Source organism: Lithobates pipiens, unplaced genomic scaffold, assembly GCF_037356315.1.
Source record: "Lithobates pipiens isolate NorthernLeopardFrog02 unplaced genomic scaffold, aLitPip1_a1.2 Scaffold_8, whole genome shotgun sequence".
Classification (NCBI taxonomy): domain Eukaryota; kingdom Metazoa; phylum Chordata; class Amphibia; order Anura; family Ranidae; genus Lithobates; species Lithobates pipiens.
Window position 1 is genome coordinate 136,193,451 of NW_027507903.1, and position 20,375 is coordinate 136,213,825.

General features: G+C 45.2%; 1 protein-coding gene across 3 annotated transcripts in view; it reads right to left on the reverse strand.

The window, feature by feature from the left end:
- Positions 1 to 20,375, reverse strand: part of CCDC136 (coiled-coil domain containing 136) — a 153,166-nt gene that overhangs the window by 106,155 nt on the left and 26,636 nt on the right. For all 3 annotated transcript variants that reach the window (XM_077472990.1, XM_077472991.1, XM_077472989.1), the window contains exon 3: positions 2,446 to 2,637. In XM_077472990.1, coding sequence (XP_077329116.1) covers positions 2,446 to 2,637 — 192 coding nt within the window. The remainder of the gene's footprint in view (positions 1 to 2,445; positions 2,638 to 20,375) is intronic.

A 20,375-nucleotide genomic window follows, 5' to 3' on the forward strand; every position in this document is an offset into this window, starting at 1 on the left:
GTACAAGCCTATTACTGTACCACTGATACCAGTCCTGAAAAGAACCTTTGTGGAACTAATAATAACAGCAAGTCTTTAAAATTACCCTCACTGCCTGACAACACTGCTTCCTTCCTGTCCCTATACAAATTGGCAAAAAAAGAGAACGATTAGTGGTTACTGGAACAGCTCTTTTGTGGACCTTGATAGTAACAGCTAATGATGATGATGATGATGATGATGATGAAAGACTAATCTGGCTGTCCCTGTAGCATACACCGTCCTTTCCCTTTCTCTAAACTAACAAAAGACACTCAGGCTGCTGCAAGAATCAGCAGCACAGCAAACCTATCAACACCTAACACCTATACCAGTCCTGAAAAGAACTTTTGTGTACCAAATAGCTAGTGGTTTATCTCTCCCTACTCCACACAGGAACCTGTCCCTATCTTAACAGAAGAAAGAATGTAAAATGGCCACCGGATCGGGTGTATTTATAGGTTAGGGGGAATGTACAAGTGTCCATGTGCTGTCATGTCTCAATTGGCTGTCCTGTATCACATGATAAACGTGTCACCAAAGGTTAAAGTTCTTGTATACATTAAACACGTAAGTCCGCCGCGGCGAACGACGGAAAAAGGCGTTCGAACGTGCGGACCGCGAATGTCGGAAATTCGCCGCGAAACGACCGCCGGGCGAACCGTTCGGCCATCACTAGTCATTGCACCAGCACCAGTGCCTAAGGCCTAATTTTTCAGCCCCTGGTTAACAGGAGCATGTAATTACAATTCTTGTTATAGTATTTCACAGCAGGGCCCGTTCCTGCGCCCACCGAGAGTAACTGTAAGGACTTATAGTGTTGTGGCACCAGCACTACCACCACCACAACCACCAAAGGCCCAATTTTTCTACCACTGTTCCACAATGGCATGTAATTACAATTCTTGATATAATCGTTCACAGCAGGGCGCACCAGCGCCCACCAAGAGTCACTTTGAGGGCTTACAGTGTTGTGGCAACACCAACACTTTAGGCCCACATTTCTGCAGAGCATATAGGGCAGGCCCCTACTTTCAAACATCCAACTTACAAACGTCTCCTACTTGCAAACGGAAAGAGACAACAGGAAGTGAGATGAAAAAAGACGGACGGCCCAAAAAATGTTACAGGGGTGATAACCCTTCCCTATGTTTTCCAAAAAGCTTAAAAATAGATTTTTTCACTGGAGCTACACTTTAAAAATGTACCAGTTAAAAATTACAAACAGATTCTATTTAACACAACAAACCTACAAAGTGCCTGTCTTGTTTGCACCGCATATATACTGCTGTTCTGAGTATATAGGGTCTGGGGGCCCCACTCCTTTCCTTTTTTTTATTTGGGTATGGGGTTCCCCTTAATATTCGTACAAGACCCAAAGGGGCTGGTAATGGGCAGGGGGACTACCCATGCCATTTTTTTTCTCAATTATTTTCATCTGTATTGCCGGAACCAGATATTACATTAAAACCGCCAAGCAGTTTTAAATGACTTTTTTTCCGTTAAATGACATTTTGTGCAGGGACTGTTCTAAACACGGGAAACATGTGCCACTTCACAGGCATACTATAGACACCCCCCAGGCACGATATTTAATGGAATATTTCACTTTTTTGTCACTTTAATTGTCATTAAAATTAGTGCTCCCTAAAAAAAATCAGTTTTGCCATTGATCCATGTCCCCTGGGGCAGGAGCCGGGTCCCCAAACCCTTTTTAGGACAATAGCTTGCATATTAGCTATTAAAATTAGCACTTTTTATTTTGAACAGTCGAGTCCCATAGACTTAAATGGGGTTCTAAAGTTCGTACGAATTTTCGGTCCGTTCGAAAGTTCTGGTGCGAACCGAACCAGGGGGTGTTCGGCTCATCCCTATTTAGTAACAGATCCACCTAATCTCTCTCAGTGCAGATTTTTGTCTTTCGTTACAACAGCTCCAGCATCCAATACACTGTCAATATGGCTGCTGTGAGCCCCCCACCTCCTCATTATTGACTCTTGTAAGTTAGCAGGCTATGGGTCTATGCTGTGCAGTGCACTGTGGGTTGGCCCAAAATTTGCCTGGACCATTTCACCCAAATTCGAATCCCAGATATTCACCACCAACTTGTGCTCAGGGAATTTCAAGCATCATCCCTACCCGTCTCAAATACCACCATGTTAGATAGTGTATAATTAACCAGCATCTTTGCCTCCTCACAATAATACATCATTTGTATTAATACCTTAAACTTGAACAAATTTCTGACACTATGTTTATACGATAAAATAAGATTAAATACCCAAAAGAAACCCATGCGAATTATCAATTCCCCCATCTACACATAATGCCCATAAATATGGAGTAAGTGATCAAACGAATGAAAGTGCAAAGTTCTATATCCCTGCATTCCTACTACTAAAATGTCTCCATCCCTTATGATGTTACCTTGCATCTCCAGAAAGCTGTCTTCATGTTTCAGTGCCAGCTCCCGGGTCTCTTCCAGCTCTGTCAACAGCTGGATAATCTGCGTCCTCAAATCTTGGCTCTCAAGGAGCATGCTGTTTGGACCACTTTCTGAACTACTTGGCACATCTCCAGATTCTGACTCAAGGTCAGGTGGCTCCTCATCCTCCGAGTCTAACAACGAAAGAAATATTTGGTAAAATTGACATTTTGAAATAATGCATTAATCATTCTTTTCATAATTCAAACAACGCCTTGCGATATGAAGCACCTATTTTGTGGTTTCCTTTCTTTATTTTACAGGGAATACACACATCTACAGATCAGAATGGCAGCATGTGCTGGAAATAAGAAATCTGTGTTTTGTCAGGGCAGAAGTTTGGGGTCAGGTAGGACTGTTCCCCAGTGAAGCGCCTTGGTGAGCATTCACAGCATGCAGGGTAATAAAGACGTTCACACTGCTGGTTTTCAAGGTACTGCAGTATCGTTTTCCCATATTACTGAAGAATGCACGTTAGTATTGTTAGTGTATGAAAAGAAATGACTAGAACTGTAATAAGCTAACAAGCCTTTAATATGTAAATCACATTTAGTAAAGTCCAAAGCCTCCCCAATCCTATGGAATGCCCTACCCCAATCTGTCCGCTTATCTCCTACTTTATTAGCTTTTAGACGATCCCTGAAAACACTTCTCTTCAGAGAAGCCTACCCTACCCCCACCTAACTGTATTTTCATTTTCTCCATCAGCTCATCCCCCCACAGTTAAAACCTTTTGTTTCAACTTGACCCTCCCTTCTAGATTGTAAGCTCTAACGAGCAGGGCCCTCTGATCCCTCCTGTATCGATTCGTATTGTAAGTGTACTGTCTGCCCTCATATTGTAAAGCGCTGCGCAAACTGTTGGCGCTATATAAATCCTGAATAATAATAATAATAATAATAAAGTAACACTTTGTTAAAACTTTATGACTTAGTGGTCTATTTATAAAGCAGTCATTGGGCAAATATCATATACCCAGGGTGCATGAATTTTTCCCATATTTTTTTTAATACTATAAAGGGAATTAATCAAAACTGGAGCACTCAGAATCTGGAAAAACTGTCCATGGCAGCCAATCACCTTATATCCTGTTAAAGAGGAAGTAAACCCTGATGGGTTTACTTCCTCTTTGATTCCCTGCAAAGGTAAAGCATAATGGACAATTATGCATCACATAGTAGTCCATTATGTGTCACTTACCTGACACAGGAGCCAGCGAAGTCACCGCAGTCCCCTTGTATACGGAGCCTCCATCTTCTTGGTGGGTCTCGCTGCTCCAGCGCTGTCATTCGACGGAGCCACGGTGACGTCACTCCCGCGCATGCGCAATGGAGCCGCCACTCGCGGCATATCACCGTAGACAGCGGTGCCTGTGTTTTGGCAAATATTTCCTAAACAGTGTAGGTTTAGGAGATATTTCTTGGACCTACAGTAAGCCTTAATCTAGGCTTACCTGTAGGTCAAAGTGGTTTGTAAGGGTTTACAACCACTTTAAGACTTGAAAGCTTCAGTTAAGCTTTGAAAATGAATGAATGAAATACTTGTATAGCGCACAATGCGAACTGAATCGCCTCTTCAAAATGAAAGCTATAAGCTGATTGGCTGTCATGCACAGCTGCTCCAGATTTTGGCTGCTCCAGTTATGATAATTTCCCTTGTATGACTTCGTCAGTACTGTCTAGTGGCCGAAATGTAGCATATTTACCTGAAATACCTCCATCAAAAAATATATTGTATTTTGGCCACTAGATGGATTTGAGAGGCATTTAAAATCATTCATTATATGAGAGCTACAGCTCCTATAGCTTTCATACCCAGAGGGCCACAAGTACAGCTCTGGCTCTTCTTTCCAGCAGGAATTTTTTTTTTTTTTTTATCCAGTTGTTTTACTTTAAAAGTGATTACATTGCATTTTTTTTAAATATAAATATGTATTTAAGCTGGTGACCATATAGGAGATTTAATACCCTACAAAAGAAAACCAAGAATGGCTGTTTGTGAGTTGGCAATTTGTGATATGACTGCATAAACATGAAATTAAACTCCAGACAAATATAAATCACTCAAACAAATGCAGCTTTGTACTCTTTGATACATAATTTAAAGTGGTTGTAAACCTCAGACATGAAATATGAACAAAGAATATCCCTCTATAGTGTGTACTTGTCTCAATTAGGAGCACCAAGTGTCATTTCTCTCTGCTGCCTTGTTCCTCTTTTTCAGTCACTTCTGGCTAGTTTTTGTAACAACAAGAGGTAAAAAGGTAATAGGAGCTCCAATACACAGCCTGTGGTTGATAGCCCCAGCTCTGTTCCTGTGTGCTGTGTGAAGGACACAGTGTCCGTTCTCTGAATTTAGCCCTGACCAAGCTTTGCAGAGTGCAACTTCATCTACCTGCTTCCTGCTTTTTGAAGTTCAGAAATACATATAATTTCTGGACTTCTGGATTGGCTGTACAGAAGAAATAGCTGCAGATAAACAGTTACAACTTATGTGGAAGGATTTGTTTCATCTCTGAATATCACCAGAGGTTAATCACTTTACTGGGTATGTTTAAGGGTTTACAACCATTTAATGCATTTTTTTAAGTAACTGAATTTGACCTAGCATGGACCTTTTGCAGCCCCTGAGTAAGTGAGGAAAGGAAGAAACCGCACAAGGATCAAGTTAGTTCATGTGCTGACTAGAAACAGGCAAATAAAAAGAGAAAGCAAATTGACAGAGAGATACAATTATCACTGTGCTGCTTCTCCTTTAAGGGCCCTTTCATGCTGATACACTTTTGATGTGTTCCCATAGACTTACAATGGAAGGTGCCTTTTTGCTATGCTTTTGAAAAACGACACCATAGTTGCAGCATGCAGGACGTTTTAGCCACTTCAGCCCAGAAAGGATTCACCCCCTTCCTGACCAAGCCCTTTTTTGCGATACGGCACTGCGTCATTTTAACTGACAATTACTTGGTTGTGTGATGTTGTACCCAAACAAAATTTAAATCTTTTTTTCCCCCACAAATAGAGCTTTCTTTTGGTGGAATTTGATCACCTCTGCGGTTTTTATTTTATTTCTTTTTTGAGCTATAAACAAAAAAAAAGCGTCAGTTTTGAAAAAAAAGCAATATTATTTACTTTTTGCTATAATAAATATCCCCAATAAATATATAACAAACATTTTTTTCCACAGTTTAGGCCAATATGTATTCTTCTACATATTTTTGGTAAAAAAAAAAAAAATCACAATAAGCATGTATTGATTGGTTTGCGCAAAAGTAATCACATCTACAAAAATAGGGAATAGATTTATGGCATTTTTATTATATATTTGTTTTTCATTAGTAATGGTGGTGATCTGCGATTTTCATCATGACTGCAACATTGTGACAGACAGATCGGACACTTTTGACAATATTTTGGGACCATTGGCATTTATACAGCGATCAGTGCTATAAAAGTGCACTGATTACTGTGTAAACGTCACTGGCAGGGAAGGGGTTAAACACTAGGGGGCGATCAAGTTGTTAACTGTGTTCCCTCAGCATGTTCTAACTGTAGGGGGGATGGGCTCACTAGAACATCACAGAGATCACTGCTCCCGATCACTGGGAGCAGTAGATCCCTGTCATGTTGCTAGGCAGAACAGGGAAATGCCTTGTTTACATAGGCATCTCCCCATTCTGTCTCTCCGTGCCTCGATCGCGGGCCACCTGCAGACATTGAGTCCGCCGGACCTGCGGGCACGCTCCCGCTGCATTTGGAGGACAAGCGCACGTTAGCCGCGGGTGACGCAGCGTCGTGTCGTTTTGCGCACCCATGCCACTTTGCCGACGTATATCAGCGTGAGCTGGTCGGCAAGTGGTTAAAGTGCAGCGCACTTGCAGTGTGAACAGTTACACAGGCTTTAATGGGAATAGATTTCATGCACTTTTTTGTCACCCTGGAAAAGCACAGCAAAAGCGCACCAGTGTGAAAGGGGCCTTACTCTGCAGTCAGAGGCAGGGGCATGTCCGGGACAACCTGGACCCAGAGAACATGGGTTGAATAATGAAAGGTATCAGACCAGTGCTGTATTTTGGACTAGGGAGGCACTTTGTGGGGTGGGCAGCTTCCCGCACAAAAAAAGCCCCCCCCCTTCTCCTCCCGAGTCAGTGCATTCACTGCAGATGTTGCTGGGTGCAGTGTCTCTTATAGAACAGAGCATGTTTTGACAGTTCTCCCCTCCCCTTCACACAGACAGGAGAGGAGAGAGAGAGAGAACTGGTCTACCTCCTGTGTTGTGATTCCAGGACAGGTGCAGATGGAGCCTCCGGGGCCAGTCGGACTATGGCATCAGTTGGCAGCTACATTCTGCATATCCTGGAGGGGGTGAGAGTGACTAAGATGCCAATCCTCCTCACCATCTCTCCTTACAAACCTTACACCCTGCTTCTCTGTGCTCCAGCTTTCACTTAGTTTCTCCTATCTCTTGTTATCTGAAATAGAGACAACTCTCTCATAATTAACCCTCTGTGTCCTTGGTGCTTGTAGAGGACTGTGCTTTTCTTCTCTGCATCAATGGACACATGTACACTGCTGCTTACCTATATGGTTAACTCTTTACAGCTCAATATCTGCTGGTGCTTCTGTAATCAATGGCATTTAACACCTTAGTGTGTGCTTGTATATATGTGGTTACCTTTCATAGCTACCTGTATAGCTAATGCTGGCATATGAAGAAAAGTGTAATTTCTGATCATAGATCAGTCTGGATTTTATTACCCATCCTGCTGACTACATTTAGCCCAGATTCACACTGATGCGGGTTAGAAATCGTGTGGGTTCAGCTGAACTAGCACGATTTCCAACCAGCATTATAGTCCGACTTCGGGGGGCGATTTCACAGACATCTATGCGGGTTCATGGACAGATGTCTATACAAATCACACCCAAAGTCGCCAAAAGTAGTGCAGGAACTACTTTTGGGAATTGGTGCGACGCCGCAAAGTCGGCATCACAAAACTTCAGATAGTGCCATTGCCGGCAATAGACGCTGATTTGGCATGTGATTTGGCAAGTGATTTGACATGTCAAATCGCATGCCAAATCAGCCCGATATGAACGGGTGCTTAAAAAGGAATTGCAGTCTACTCACATAATTTGGTATGATTAGAATGCAATTGGAGACCCTTACTGGGTACTGATGAGGCTGCACTGATGGGTACTGGTGAAGCTGTATTGATGGGCACTGGTGAGGCTGCACTGATGGGCAGTTGGGCACTGATCAGGCTGAGCTGATGGGCACTAGTGAAGCTACATTGATGGGCACTGATGAAGCTGTGCTGCTGGGCACTGGTGAGACTGCACTGATGGGCACTGGTGAGGCTACATTGATGGTCACTTATGAGACTGCGCTGCTGGGCACTGGTGAGGCTGCATTGATGGGCACTGGTGAAGCTGCATTAATGGGCGCTGATGAGGCTGCATTGATGGGCACTGATCATGCTGCTGGGCACTGGTGAGGCTGCATTGATGGGCACTGATCAGGCTGCATTGATGGACACTGATCAGGCTGTGCTGATGGGCACTGGTGAAGCTACATTGATGGGCACTGATGAAGCTGCGCTGCTGGGCACTGGTGAGACTGCATTGATGGGACTGGTGAGGCTGCATTGTTGGGCACTGATGAGACTGCACTGCTGGGCACTGGTGAGGCTGCATTGATGAGCACTGGTGAGGCTGCACTGATGGGCACTGGTGATTCTGCATTGATGGGCATTGATGAAGCTGTGCTGCTGGGCACTGGTGAGGCTGCATTGATGGGCACTGGTGAGGCTGCATCCATGGGCACTGAAGAGGTTATGCTGATAGGCACTAATGAGGCTGCTTTGATGGGCACTGATGAGACTGCATTGATGGGCACTGATGAGGCGGCAATTGGTACCCACTTTTAATGTACAGAGTGGAAAAGGTGGGGTTCTAAGAGGAAAAGGTGGAGCCTAAAGTGGAAAGGGTGTGGTTTACAGATGACAGAGAGGGTCTTAAACAGGAAGGTGTATGACATTGACAGGAAGGGGTGTGTTGTGTTTCAATTAGGAGGTGCACAAGTTTAGTCAGGCTTTGGGCAGTACAAAACCTAAATACACCACTGCATTAGACTGAGGAAATCTAGGGGCAGACAAAAAGTATTGCAGGAAATCTTTTGATTGCAGGTGAATTTTAACGATTAAAGGGCTAATCATTTTTATCTTGATATTTTGTCTGGAGTTCTTCTCTAATGTTTAGTTGCTGGAGAGCAAATGTACTCAAGCTACTGTGCCTATAATATTTTGGCCTTGTAGGTTGAGAACAGGCTAAGTACAACATCTGATGTTGTGTTTTATATAAAGCTCCATTGCCAGATGCCTATTGTGCATCTATATGATACTAGGTTGGGAATGGTGAATGGTCTAGGAATGATGGAGGAAGGGTGCTGTAAACTGAAAATTGTATCAAATACTTACCTTAATTTTCCTTACCTGGCATCAATCCATTGCAGCATACATATGATAGTATTTTTTCCATGTTGGTTCCAAGAAAAATGTATCAAATACTTACTGTAATTTTCCTTTCCTGGAGCCAATCCATGTCAGCATACTACCACATTTATGCCGCCATATTGGCACCAGGAAAGAAATATAATCCCAGGAAGCTGCCATATTGGCACCAGGAAAGGAAGCAAAAAAGGAAATAGGTAAAGGAGCTGTTCTAAAAAAGGCCAAAAAGGAAAAAAAGGAAAGGAAAAAAATGCCTAACACTGGTACATGACTTGTTGGCTAATTCTGCAGATTGACAATCTAGACTAGCACCATCTCTACTATAAGAGGAGGAGGTTGGTTGTGTCCCTCCTCTAAGTAACTCATTCAGTTATGCGTAATATAACATTGAGCTATTTAGGTCTGTAAATCTATCTGAAACTTATGTACCAGGCAGGAACTTGCAATTGTTGCTTCATATATATAAAAAATAAATTTTTAAAACAAATTGTTATCTTTTTCTAGTCCTGAACCTAATATATTAATAAAGAAAATTAATAGAAAAACACTTTATACTGTATTTCCTGTAATAAGGTGTGTTATCATGATTGCGTCCCAATTATTTTCCAAGCCTTGATTCATTGAACCATTCAATGTCAAAAGCTCAGATGGGTTTATAGCCCACAAAAAGCAGAGAACAGATTTATAGTCCATAAGATTCCCTCAAAGCAAGGTATCAAAATGCCATGTGTATACAGAAGCAGGTGGCAAATGATGTTCCCTAGATGAATGCCATAAAATACATCCCAGGCACAAGGTACATGCAAAAACTAGGCTAGCCCAACAGAGAGAGTGTAGCTCCTTTATACAGACTGGGGAGGTGTGCAATCAAAACCTATAGGTAATTATCCTGCATTAATAAAGGCTGAACTAACAGTTTGAGGGTGGACCAGCTCTTTAAGAGCAATTTTTAGGTATGTGACTCTAACAACACCTCCGCTCTGCATAGAATTCACCAGCATCAGATGGAAGAACAGCTGACGCTTTATGTGAAATAATAGCATAATGCTGCAAGATTAGTGAAATGTCTTGTTCCTTGTGTTTGACTTTATACTATGCTAGCAAGAACAATCTTTTTCATAGGAAAACAAAGCATTACTAAGGCATTTGGAATAATAACTCTCAGTAATCATAGACAAGGCTGTGACTTGGGTTAATATCTATTTCTAGGTGTGATGAATAATGCATTGCATTCTGCAGTGCACCAAACAAGATACACGAAAGGCCTGCACGTTTTTTTTTCTCCTGACTGAGTTTCATGCTTTTATTCTGCTCATCAACAATCCTGAATGGAAAACAGCAACCATTGATTCAAGGGGAAAACTGGGTGAAGATATAATGCAAAGTTTGTTATCCCAGAAGCTTGGAAGAAATGCAAATATGATTGTACAGGGAGGCTCGGAATAAAAGACAGAAAGTAAATAGATGAAGGGCCGGGCATGACAGATGTTGAGAGTAAAAGCAACTATAGGGTTAAGAAATGGAACTGGGAGAGGAAGGGGAGGGGCCATTGGAGAAATGAAAAGAAAGGGGTAGGAGGTTATATATAGCGTGGGCAGGGACTCTCGGCAAAAGAAAAAAGGACAGCAGGGAGAAAGTTTACCACCCACCCTCCCTTTATTGTCTACAAAATGTGGTTCTTTTTGCTGTGTTTTTCTTTTGTGTCTGTGTTTGTCTGTGTTCCTTCACTTACAGGGTATAGGTGATCCGGGTCATCATAGCAGCAGTAATGGCGGTGTCTTTGGTCTTTGATGGTGGCAAGAAAACAGATGTGATGGAAGTGGTGGGGGGCTCATAGGTGGTATGTGCCCCCCTTTTGGTGTATTCCAGCGGAAGGGTAGGCTGGAATACGGGATTGGTTGCACTGCGGGAAAGGGGGTTGTCTCCGGGCTGATAAACGGCCGGAGGCTTGGTATGGTGAAATTTTGTCCCGCAGTGTACTGGTGGAAAGTGTTAAGTGGATAAGGTGAAGTCGGGGTACCGTCAAAGACCAGCAGACTGGGAGTTTCGAAATTGTCGTTACAAAAAGGTGTATATATATATATTTAATTGAAGTTATTTAAGTTTGGTTTTGAAGATTGGTTAATAAAGGCTGCTATGGCCATTTACACTCCAAACTCCTGTGTGGTCTATTTATTGGGGATAAGAGGGGGAAGGTAAAGGGGTAATAGGTAAAAAGGGGGTTGGAAGAGGTAAAAGGTAATGAGGGGCAAGTTGGTGATATCTTGAATACATTTGTCAAGTCATTTAATTTATTAGATCTGTGCCTTCAGTGTAATCAAATATGTTTTAGACTAAAAGTCTCCAAAACAATGAGCCAGTTTACTGGCCTTCCGACTTTAGGGGGCGGAACTTTGGCCATTGGGAGTAGAAAATGCCCCAGTGTCATGTGAGTAAACAATGGTTTAGGCTTAATGGTCAATGAGAGTAAAAGAAATTGGTCAACAGGAGGAGAAATACCATCATTGGTATTAGTAGGAAAAATAGTGTCTCAATCTTGATGTTAATAGGCAAAATAGTACTCATTGTTGATGTCAGTGGGAGGAATAGTGCCCCTTGGTTTGTATCAGTGGGAGGAATAGTACCACATCATTGGTGTCAACAGGAGGAATAGTGCATGGTTGGTATCAGTGGGGGGACTGGTGCTCCATCGTTGGTGTCAGTGGGAGAAATACTGCCCTATCTATGGTGTCAGTGGAAGAAATACGGCCCTATCATTGGTGATAGTAGAAAAAATAGGCCCCATAATTGGTGTCAATTAGAGGAATTTTGCCCCATCTGTGTCAGCAGAAGGAATGGTGCTGTCCCCAAGTTACAGATAAAGGCAAGCAAAGGACAACATCTGGCCCACGGGCTATAGTTTGGAGACTACTGTTTTAGATGATATGCTGCAAGTGTTACAAATTACTGAACAGTTCTAAGAACCAGAGATAAGAAAGCTTATGATGCCTGTAGTTGGTAGAGAATGCTCAGATATGCAGAACTGATTCATGTGCCCTCAGGGCAGTGAATACCATACAAGGCTCTGCCAAGTTATCAAATTAGCCAATGAAGAAAGAACTTCTCAGAAAGACAGGGCCAGCAACTGCTTATCATAGGGTGGAGCAGTAGTTATTGGGGCAAGTCTTCCACCCTTTCTGATAAATCTTTATACTGTGAGTTTTTAACTAGTGAGCACCTGTCTAAGCTCATGATATGTGGCAGCTATTCTCAACCTCTTTAACGTGGAGGAACCCTTGAATACATTTTCTAGTCTCAGAGAACCCTTGTCATAATTACTATATCTACAGCTCAAGGTACATTAGTATCATGGTCGGTGGAAAGAATGCTCCTTACATTTGAAATCATTAGAAAGAATCCACCTCTTCTAGATAGCTAAAAAGATCATTGGTGTCAGTGGGAACTCATCTGAAAGGTAGACATTGCTAATTTCTTAAGGATCCCCCAGCAACCTCTGAAAGAACCCTAGGGTTCCACAGAACCCTGACTGAGAAGGGCTGATATAAGGTTTGAGATATAAGATATCTGGATAGATTGATACAATAAGGGTCCATTTATTAAAAAAAAAATTGCTTTCTGAATGCCTCATCATATTCTTACTCTTTCCCCAAAAAAAGGAATAAAATTATGTCCTGAAATTTGCAAATTTATGTCAGCAGGTAATGTTTTCAGTGGGGAGTAGGGATGAGCCGAACACCCCCCGGTTCGGTTCGCACCAGAACTTGCGAACGACCCCCGCGTTCGGCACGAACGTTAGAACCCCATTGAAGTCTATGGGACTCGAACGTTCGAATTGGAAAGTGCTAATTTTAACGGCTAATATGCAAGATAGTATGCTAAAAAGGGTTTGGCGATCTGCCTCCTGCCTCAGGGGACATGGGTCACTGCAAAAAAAAGTTTTAAAAACTACCGTTTTGGCGGGAGCACTGATTTTAATGACGATTAAAGTGAAAAAAAAAAGTGAAATATTCCTTTAAATATGGTGCCTGGGGGGTGTCTATATAGTATGCCTGTGAAGTGCCACGTGTTTCCCGTGTTTAGAACAGTCCCTGCACAAAATGACATTAAACGGAAATAACACCATTTAAAACTGCTTGCGGTTTTAATGTTATATCTGGTTCCTGCAATATGGTTGAAAATCATTCAGAAAAATGGCATGGGTAGCCCTCCCTGCCCATTACCAGCCTATTTGGGTCTTGTACGCACATTAAGGGGAACCCTGTACCCATATTAAAAAAAAGGAAATGCGTGTGGCCCCCAGGCCCTATATACTCAGAACAGCAGTATACAGGCGGTGCAAACAAGACAGGGACTGTGTAGGTTTGTTGTGTTAAGTTGAATCTGTTTGTCATTTTCAACCGGTACATTTTTAAAGTGTAGCTCCAGTCAAAAAAAATATCTTTAAGCTTTTTGGAAAACATAGGGAAGGGTTATCACCCCTGTATAATTTGTTTTGTCGTCCATCTTTTTTCATCTCACTTGCTGTTGTCTCCTTCCGTTTGCAAGTAGGAGATGTTTGTAAATTGGATGTTTGAAAGTAGGGGCCTGCCCTATATGCTCTGCAGAAATGGCGGAACAAGGTGTTGGTTTTGCAACAACATTGTAAGCCCTCAAAGTGACTCTTGGTGGCCGCTGGAGCGCCCTGCTGTGAACGATTATATCAAGAATTGTAATTACATGCCATTGTTGAACAGTGGTAGAAAAATTGACCTTTGGTGGTTGTGGTGCTGGTGCCACAACACTATAAGTCCTCACAGTTACTCTGGGTGGGCACAGGAAGGGGCCCTCCTGTGAAATATTATATCAAGAATTGTAATTACATGTCCCTGTTAAACAGGGGCAGAAAAATTGGGCCTTAGGCACTGGTGCCATCACACTGCAACCTCTGCCATACACTCTAGTTTTTTTGCAGGAATTAGCCCTGCTGCAAAGCATTGCATCAAAAATTGTACTTAAACGCCCCTGTTAAACAGGGGCAGAAAAATTGGGCCTTAGGCACTGGTGCCATCACACTGCAACCTCTGCCATACACTCTAGTTTTTTTGCAGGAATTAGCCCTGCTGCAAAGCATTGCATCAAAAATTTTACTTAAACGCCCCTGTTAAACAGGGGCAGAAAAATTGGGCCTTAGGCACTGGTGCCATCACACTGCAACCTCTGCCATACACTCTAGTTTTATTGCAGGAATTAGCCCTGCTGCAAAGCATTGCATCAAAAATTGTACTTAAACGCCCCTGTTAAACAGGGGCAGAAAAATTGGGCCTTAGGCACTGGTGCCATCACACTGCAACCTCTGCCATACACTCTAGTTTTATTGCAGGAATTAGCCCTGCTGCAAAGCATTGCATCAAAAATTTTACTTAAACGCCCCTGTTAAACAGGGGCAGAAAAATTGGGCCTTAGGCACTGGTGCCATCACACTGCAACCTCTGCCATACACTCTAGTTTTATTGCAGGAATTAGCCCTGCTGCAAAGCATTGCATCAAAAATTTTACTTAAACGCCCCTGTTAAACAGGGGCAGAAAAATTGGGCCTTAGGCACTGGTGCCATCACACTGCAACCTCTGCCATATACTCTAGTTTTTTTGCAGGAATTAGCCCTGCTGCAAAGCATTGCATCAAAAATTGTACTTAAACGCCCCTGTTAAACAGGGGCAGAAAAATTGGGCTGCTGGCATCACCCAGAACCAAAAATGTTCTTCCAACATATCAGCGGAGGAGGAAGAGGATAGACAATCAACATAACAGGACAGTCACTCAGCATCAGCATAGGCAGTCTTGAAGGGATGTGGTATTTCAAAAAAAATTATTCGGTTACATCAGCTTCAGGTGCTTGGTAGCTGTGGGTGATCCAAGACTGATTCATCTTGATGAAGGTCAGTCGATCAACTGATTCGGTGGACAGGCGCACCCTGTGATCGGTAACGAAGCCACCAGCAGCACTGAAGGTGCGTTCCGAAAGAACGCTGGATGCAGGACAGGCCAGTAGCTCAATTGCATACTGTGCAAGCTCTGGCCAGTGATCCATCCTCAAGACCCAGTAAGCCAGAGGATTTTCAGTGGGAAAGGTGTCCAAGTCTGACCTTGCCCCTAGGTATTCCTGCACCATGTAAATTAGACGCTGGCGATGGGTGCTGGAACCAATCATACCTTGGGGCTGCGGACTAAAAAATTGTCTGAAAGCATCAGTCAGACGGCCACCTTCTCCACCGCTCCTTCTGACTGATGCCTCAGCAACACGTTGTCCAGGACCAGGAGTTTGTGACCTCCCAGTCTCTGGGAACGCGTTGCACAGAGCTTTCTGCAAGGCCTCCCGGAGATGTCTCATCCTCTGCTCCCTCTGCGATGGCAAGATAAGGTCGGCAACCTTACCCTTGTACCGTGGATCAAGGAGAGTGGCCAGCCAGTAATGGTCCCTCTCCTTGATCCGAAGAATACGAGGATCCTTCCGCAGGCTTTGCAGGATCAGGGAGGCCATGCAGCGTAGGTTAGCTGAGGCATTCGGTCCGGAGTCCTCTGGGTCACTAAGGACAACATGATCCGCAGCTACCTCCTCCCAGCCACGTACAAGTCCACGTGTTTCTTGGGACTGTAAATCATCCCTATAAGACTGCTGCTGCTGATGCTGAGTGCCAGCCTCCACCTCCATGCTGACACAATCATCCTCCTCCTCCTCTTCCTCCTCCTCACCCTCTTCCTGTGTGATGGGTGGCACAGCAGGAACACTGTCTGGATAAAGGGGGCCTTGAGAGGCAAGGAAGTCCTCCTCTTCCTGCCTCTGTTCTGCCTCAAGTGCCCTGTCCATTATTCCACGCAGCGTATGCTCCAAGAGGTGGACAAGAGGTATAGTGTCACTGATGCATGCACTGTCACTGCTCACCATCCTTGTGGCCTCCTCAAACGGTGACAGGACAGTGCATGCATCCCTGATCATGCCCCACTGGCGTGGTGAGAAAAAACCAAGCTCTCCTGACCCTGTCCTGGTGCCGTAGTCGCACAGGTACTCATTGATGGCCCTCTGCTGCGTGTGCAGCCGCTGCAGCATGGCCAATGTTGAGTTCCATCTGGTGGGCATGTCACATATAAGGCGGTTCTTGGGCAGGTTCAACTCCTTTTGGAGCTCAGCCAGCCGAGCACAGGCATTAAATGATTGGCGGAAATGCACACAGACTCTCCTGGCCTGTTTCAGGACATCCTGTAAGCCGGGGTACCTGCCCAAGAACCGCTGCACCACCAGGTTAAGGACGTGAGCTACACAGGGCACATGGGTCAGTTGTCCCTGTCGGAGGGTGGAGAGGAGGTTGGTGCCATTGTCGCAAACCACCATTCCTGGCTTAAGCTGGCGTGGCGTCAACCACCTCTCGGCCTGCCCCTGCAGAGCTGACAAAACATCCGCCCCAGTGTGGCTCCTGTCCCCCAAACAAACCAGCGCAAGCACGGCATGGCATCGTTTTGCCTGCGTACTTGCGTAGCCCCTGCAACGCCTACGGAGCACCGCTGGTTCTGAGGACAGAGCACTGGAAGAGGCCATGGAGGAAGAAGAAGAGGAGGGGGTGGAGGAGAGAGGTGTGTCACAACCAATAGTAGCATTTTGGAGGCGTGGTGGCGGAACAACCTCCAATACTACTGCACCTTGTCCTGCATCCTTCCCAGCAGCCAGAAGAGTGACCCAATGGGCCGTGAAAGACAGGTAACGTCCCTGTCCATGCCTGCTGGACCATGAGTCAGCGGTAATATGCACCTTACCGCTGACCACCCTGTCCAGCGAGGCAAGGACATTGCCTTCCACATGCCGGTAGAGAGCCGGAATTGCCTTCCGTGAGAAAAAGTGGCGTTTGGGGACCTGCCACTGAGGAACCGCACATTGTACAAACTCACGGAAGGGGGCCGAGTCTACCAACTGAAAAGGCAGCAGTTGAAGTGCTAGCAATTTAGCCAAGCTAGCATTCAACCGCTGGGCATGTGGATGGCTGGGAGTAAATTTCTTCCGCCGGTCCAGCAGCTGGGGCAGGGACATTTGTCTGCTATAATCGGACGTGGATGTACCACTAGCAGAGTTCCCGGAAGCACTTGGCTGTGACACACCTAATTCTACACCTTCATTCCTCTCAGAGCAGGTTTCAGAGAGGACTGAAGGTCTAGTGGGGTTGGAGATGCCAGCTGATGAGGAGCAAGGAGAGGTCCGCTTTGTTCTTTGGTGTGGGTCTTTGAGGTATGCTTGCCAACGAGCTGCATGGCAGGTCAACATATGTCTGGTCAAGCATGTGGTGCCCAAGCGGCTGATGTTTTGGCCACGTGAGATACGCTTGAGACATATGTTGCAAATAGCAGCGGTGCGATCTGATGCACTCGTCTCAAAAAAGGCCCACACCAAAGAACTTTTAGAATAACGCGCAGAGGAAGCGCTCTGCGCAGGCGGAGCTCTGCGGTGTGATTCAGTCGGTGTGCTGCCCCTAAGCTGGCCCCCGGAGGGCATCCTGCCTCGTTGGACATGTGCCTCCTCCTCCTCCTCCTCCTCCTCCCTCCTTCCAGGCACCCACGTGGAGTCAGTGCCCTCATCATCCCCTCCCTCTTCATCGCTGTAGCAAACCTGGCAGTATGCTGCAGCTTGTGGAACATGACTGCCAGATTGCTGTCCTTCTTGAGCATCCCCTCTCTCTGTGCTCACGCTACTGCCTTCCTCTAGCTGAGTGTCATCATCAGAGCCCACCAAACACTGGGCATCCTCCTGGAGCATGTACCCAACACTGTGCTCAAAGAGTTCAGGAGACTCCTCAGGAGGACGTGGTGGGTCTAGGGAAGGAGTCACTGATGATGACATTGAGAGGAGGGACGACGATGTGTTAGCAGCTGCTTTTCTACTACCCTGAGACTGGGTGAGAGAGGATGAGGAGGATGAAGAGGGCTTGGTCATCCACTCTACCAAGTCGTTGGCATGTTGCGGTTCAACATGTCCAGCTGCAGAAAAGAAGGACAAGCATGTCCCATGGCCACGTGCTGATGACAATGCACCGCGTCCCCGACCAGCACTGTTGTCTCTAGACACAGAGCCTGCTTGCCCTCTTTTATCGGCTCGCGCCTGTCTGCCTCTCCTTGCTGGCCTTCCAGACATGGTAATGGCCTGAAGGGAGTTGGGTAAAACAGTAGTTGGGTAGTTTATATTGTGCTGGAGGCACACAACACCCACTAACTCCTGCAGATGCCTTTTTTATAGAACAGCAGAGTTAAAGGGGTATATACAGATGTATACTGTGCTGTGCTGGAAGCACACACAACTTCCAATAACTCCAGCAGATGTCAATCGGGCCCAAATAGAGAACAGCTATGTAGGTGGATAATAGCGGTATGTACTGGGTACAGAGCAGGCACACAGCAAGCACTATCTCCTGAGTGACACTGCTGACTGCAAGCTCTGTTGTTAAAGATGGACCACTAGCTATATAGGTGAGGTGAATATCACGGTGTATACTGCGGTCAGGGCACGCAGACAATAACCAGAAAACAGCAGAGTTAAAGGGGTATATACAGATGTATACTGTGCTGTGCTGGAAGCACACACAACTTCCAATAACTCCAGCAGATGTCAATCGGGCCCAAATAGAGAACAGCTATGTAGGTGGATAATAGCGGTATGTACTGGGTACAGAGCAGGCACACAGCACGCACTATCTCCTGAGTGACACTGCTGACTGCAAGCTCTATTGTTAAAGATGGACCACTAGCTATATAGGTGAGGTGAATATCACGGTGTATACTGCGGTCAGGGCACGCAGACAATAACCAGAAAACAGCAGAGTTAAAGGGGTATATACAGATGTATACTGTGCTGTGCTGGAAGCACACACAACTTCCAATAACTCCAGCAGATGTCAATCGGGCCCAAATAGAGAACAGCTATGTAGGTGGATAATAGCGGTATGTACTGGGTACAGAGCAGGCACACAGCACGCACTATCTCCTGAGTGACACTGCTGACTGCAAGCTCTATTGTTAAAGATGGACCACTAGCTATATAGGTGAGGTGAATATCACGGTGTATACTGCGGTCAGGGCACGCAGACAATAACCAGAAAACAGCAGAGTTAAAGGGGTATATACAGATGTATACTGTGCTGTGCTGGAAGCACACACAACTTCCAATAACTCCAGCAGATGCCAATCGGGCCCAAATAGAGAACAGCTATGTAGGTGGATAATAGCGGTATGTACTGGGTACAGAGCAGGCACACAACACGCACTATCTCCTGAGTGACACTGCTGACTGCAAGCTCTATTGTTAAAGATGGACCACTAGCTATATAGGTGAGGTGAATATCACGGTGTATACTGCGGTCAGGGCACGCAGACAATAACAAGAAAACAGCAGAGTTAAAGGGGTATATACAGATGTATACTGTGCTGTGCTGGAGGCACACACAACTTCCAATAACTCCAGCAAATGACAATCGGGCTCAAATAGAGAACAGCTATGTAGGTGTATATAGTGGTATGTACTGGGTACAGAGCACGCAGACAGCACGCACTAACACTACTGACTGCAAGCTCTATTATTAAAGCTAGATCACTAGCTATATAGGTGAGGTGAATATAGTGGTGTATACTGCGGTCAGGGCACAGACAGTAACCACTACACAAGAGCAAAATAGTAAATCAGCCAAAAACGATTGGTGTGTAACTGTGTTGAAGGTACACAGAACACCCACTGCTTCAGATGCTAACAAACACTACACGAGGCCGCCTGAAAGGCAGCTTTATATAGTGTGGGGCGTGCACTACACAGTCTGAGCTATGATTGGCCACAGGCAGGATGCCTGTGGCCAACCATTGCTCTTCCCGCTACTGGCGCTGCGATTGGCCAAGCATGCGGGGTCACAGTGCATGCTTGGCCAATCGTGAGACAGCAATGCATTGCGCCATCGCAGTGCATTGTGGGCCACACGAATTTTGCCGCGAACGGCCCAAACGTTCGGAATTCGGCGAACGCACGAACGACCGATGTTCGAGTCGAACATGCGTTCGACTCGAACACGAAGCTCATCCCTAGTGGGGAGGTGGGTGGGAGGGGCCACCTAGTGTTGACAGGTACCTGCTCCCACTAAGCAATCCAAGTGGAGATTCTCTTCTCACTCTTCCAGCAGTCTAATGGAACATGTCACAAGTCTCAGAAGACTGCAGGGCCATTCACAAAGCACAACATGGCTGCTGGCTGTGAAGCCACAAGCAGTATAGCTGGCTGCCCACACTTAGACCACCCCTTTCACACCGAGGGCGTTTTGCAGGCGCTATAGTGTTAGAAATAGCGCCTGCAATCTGCCCTCAAACTG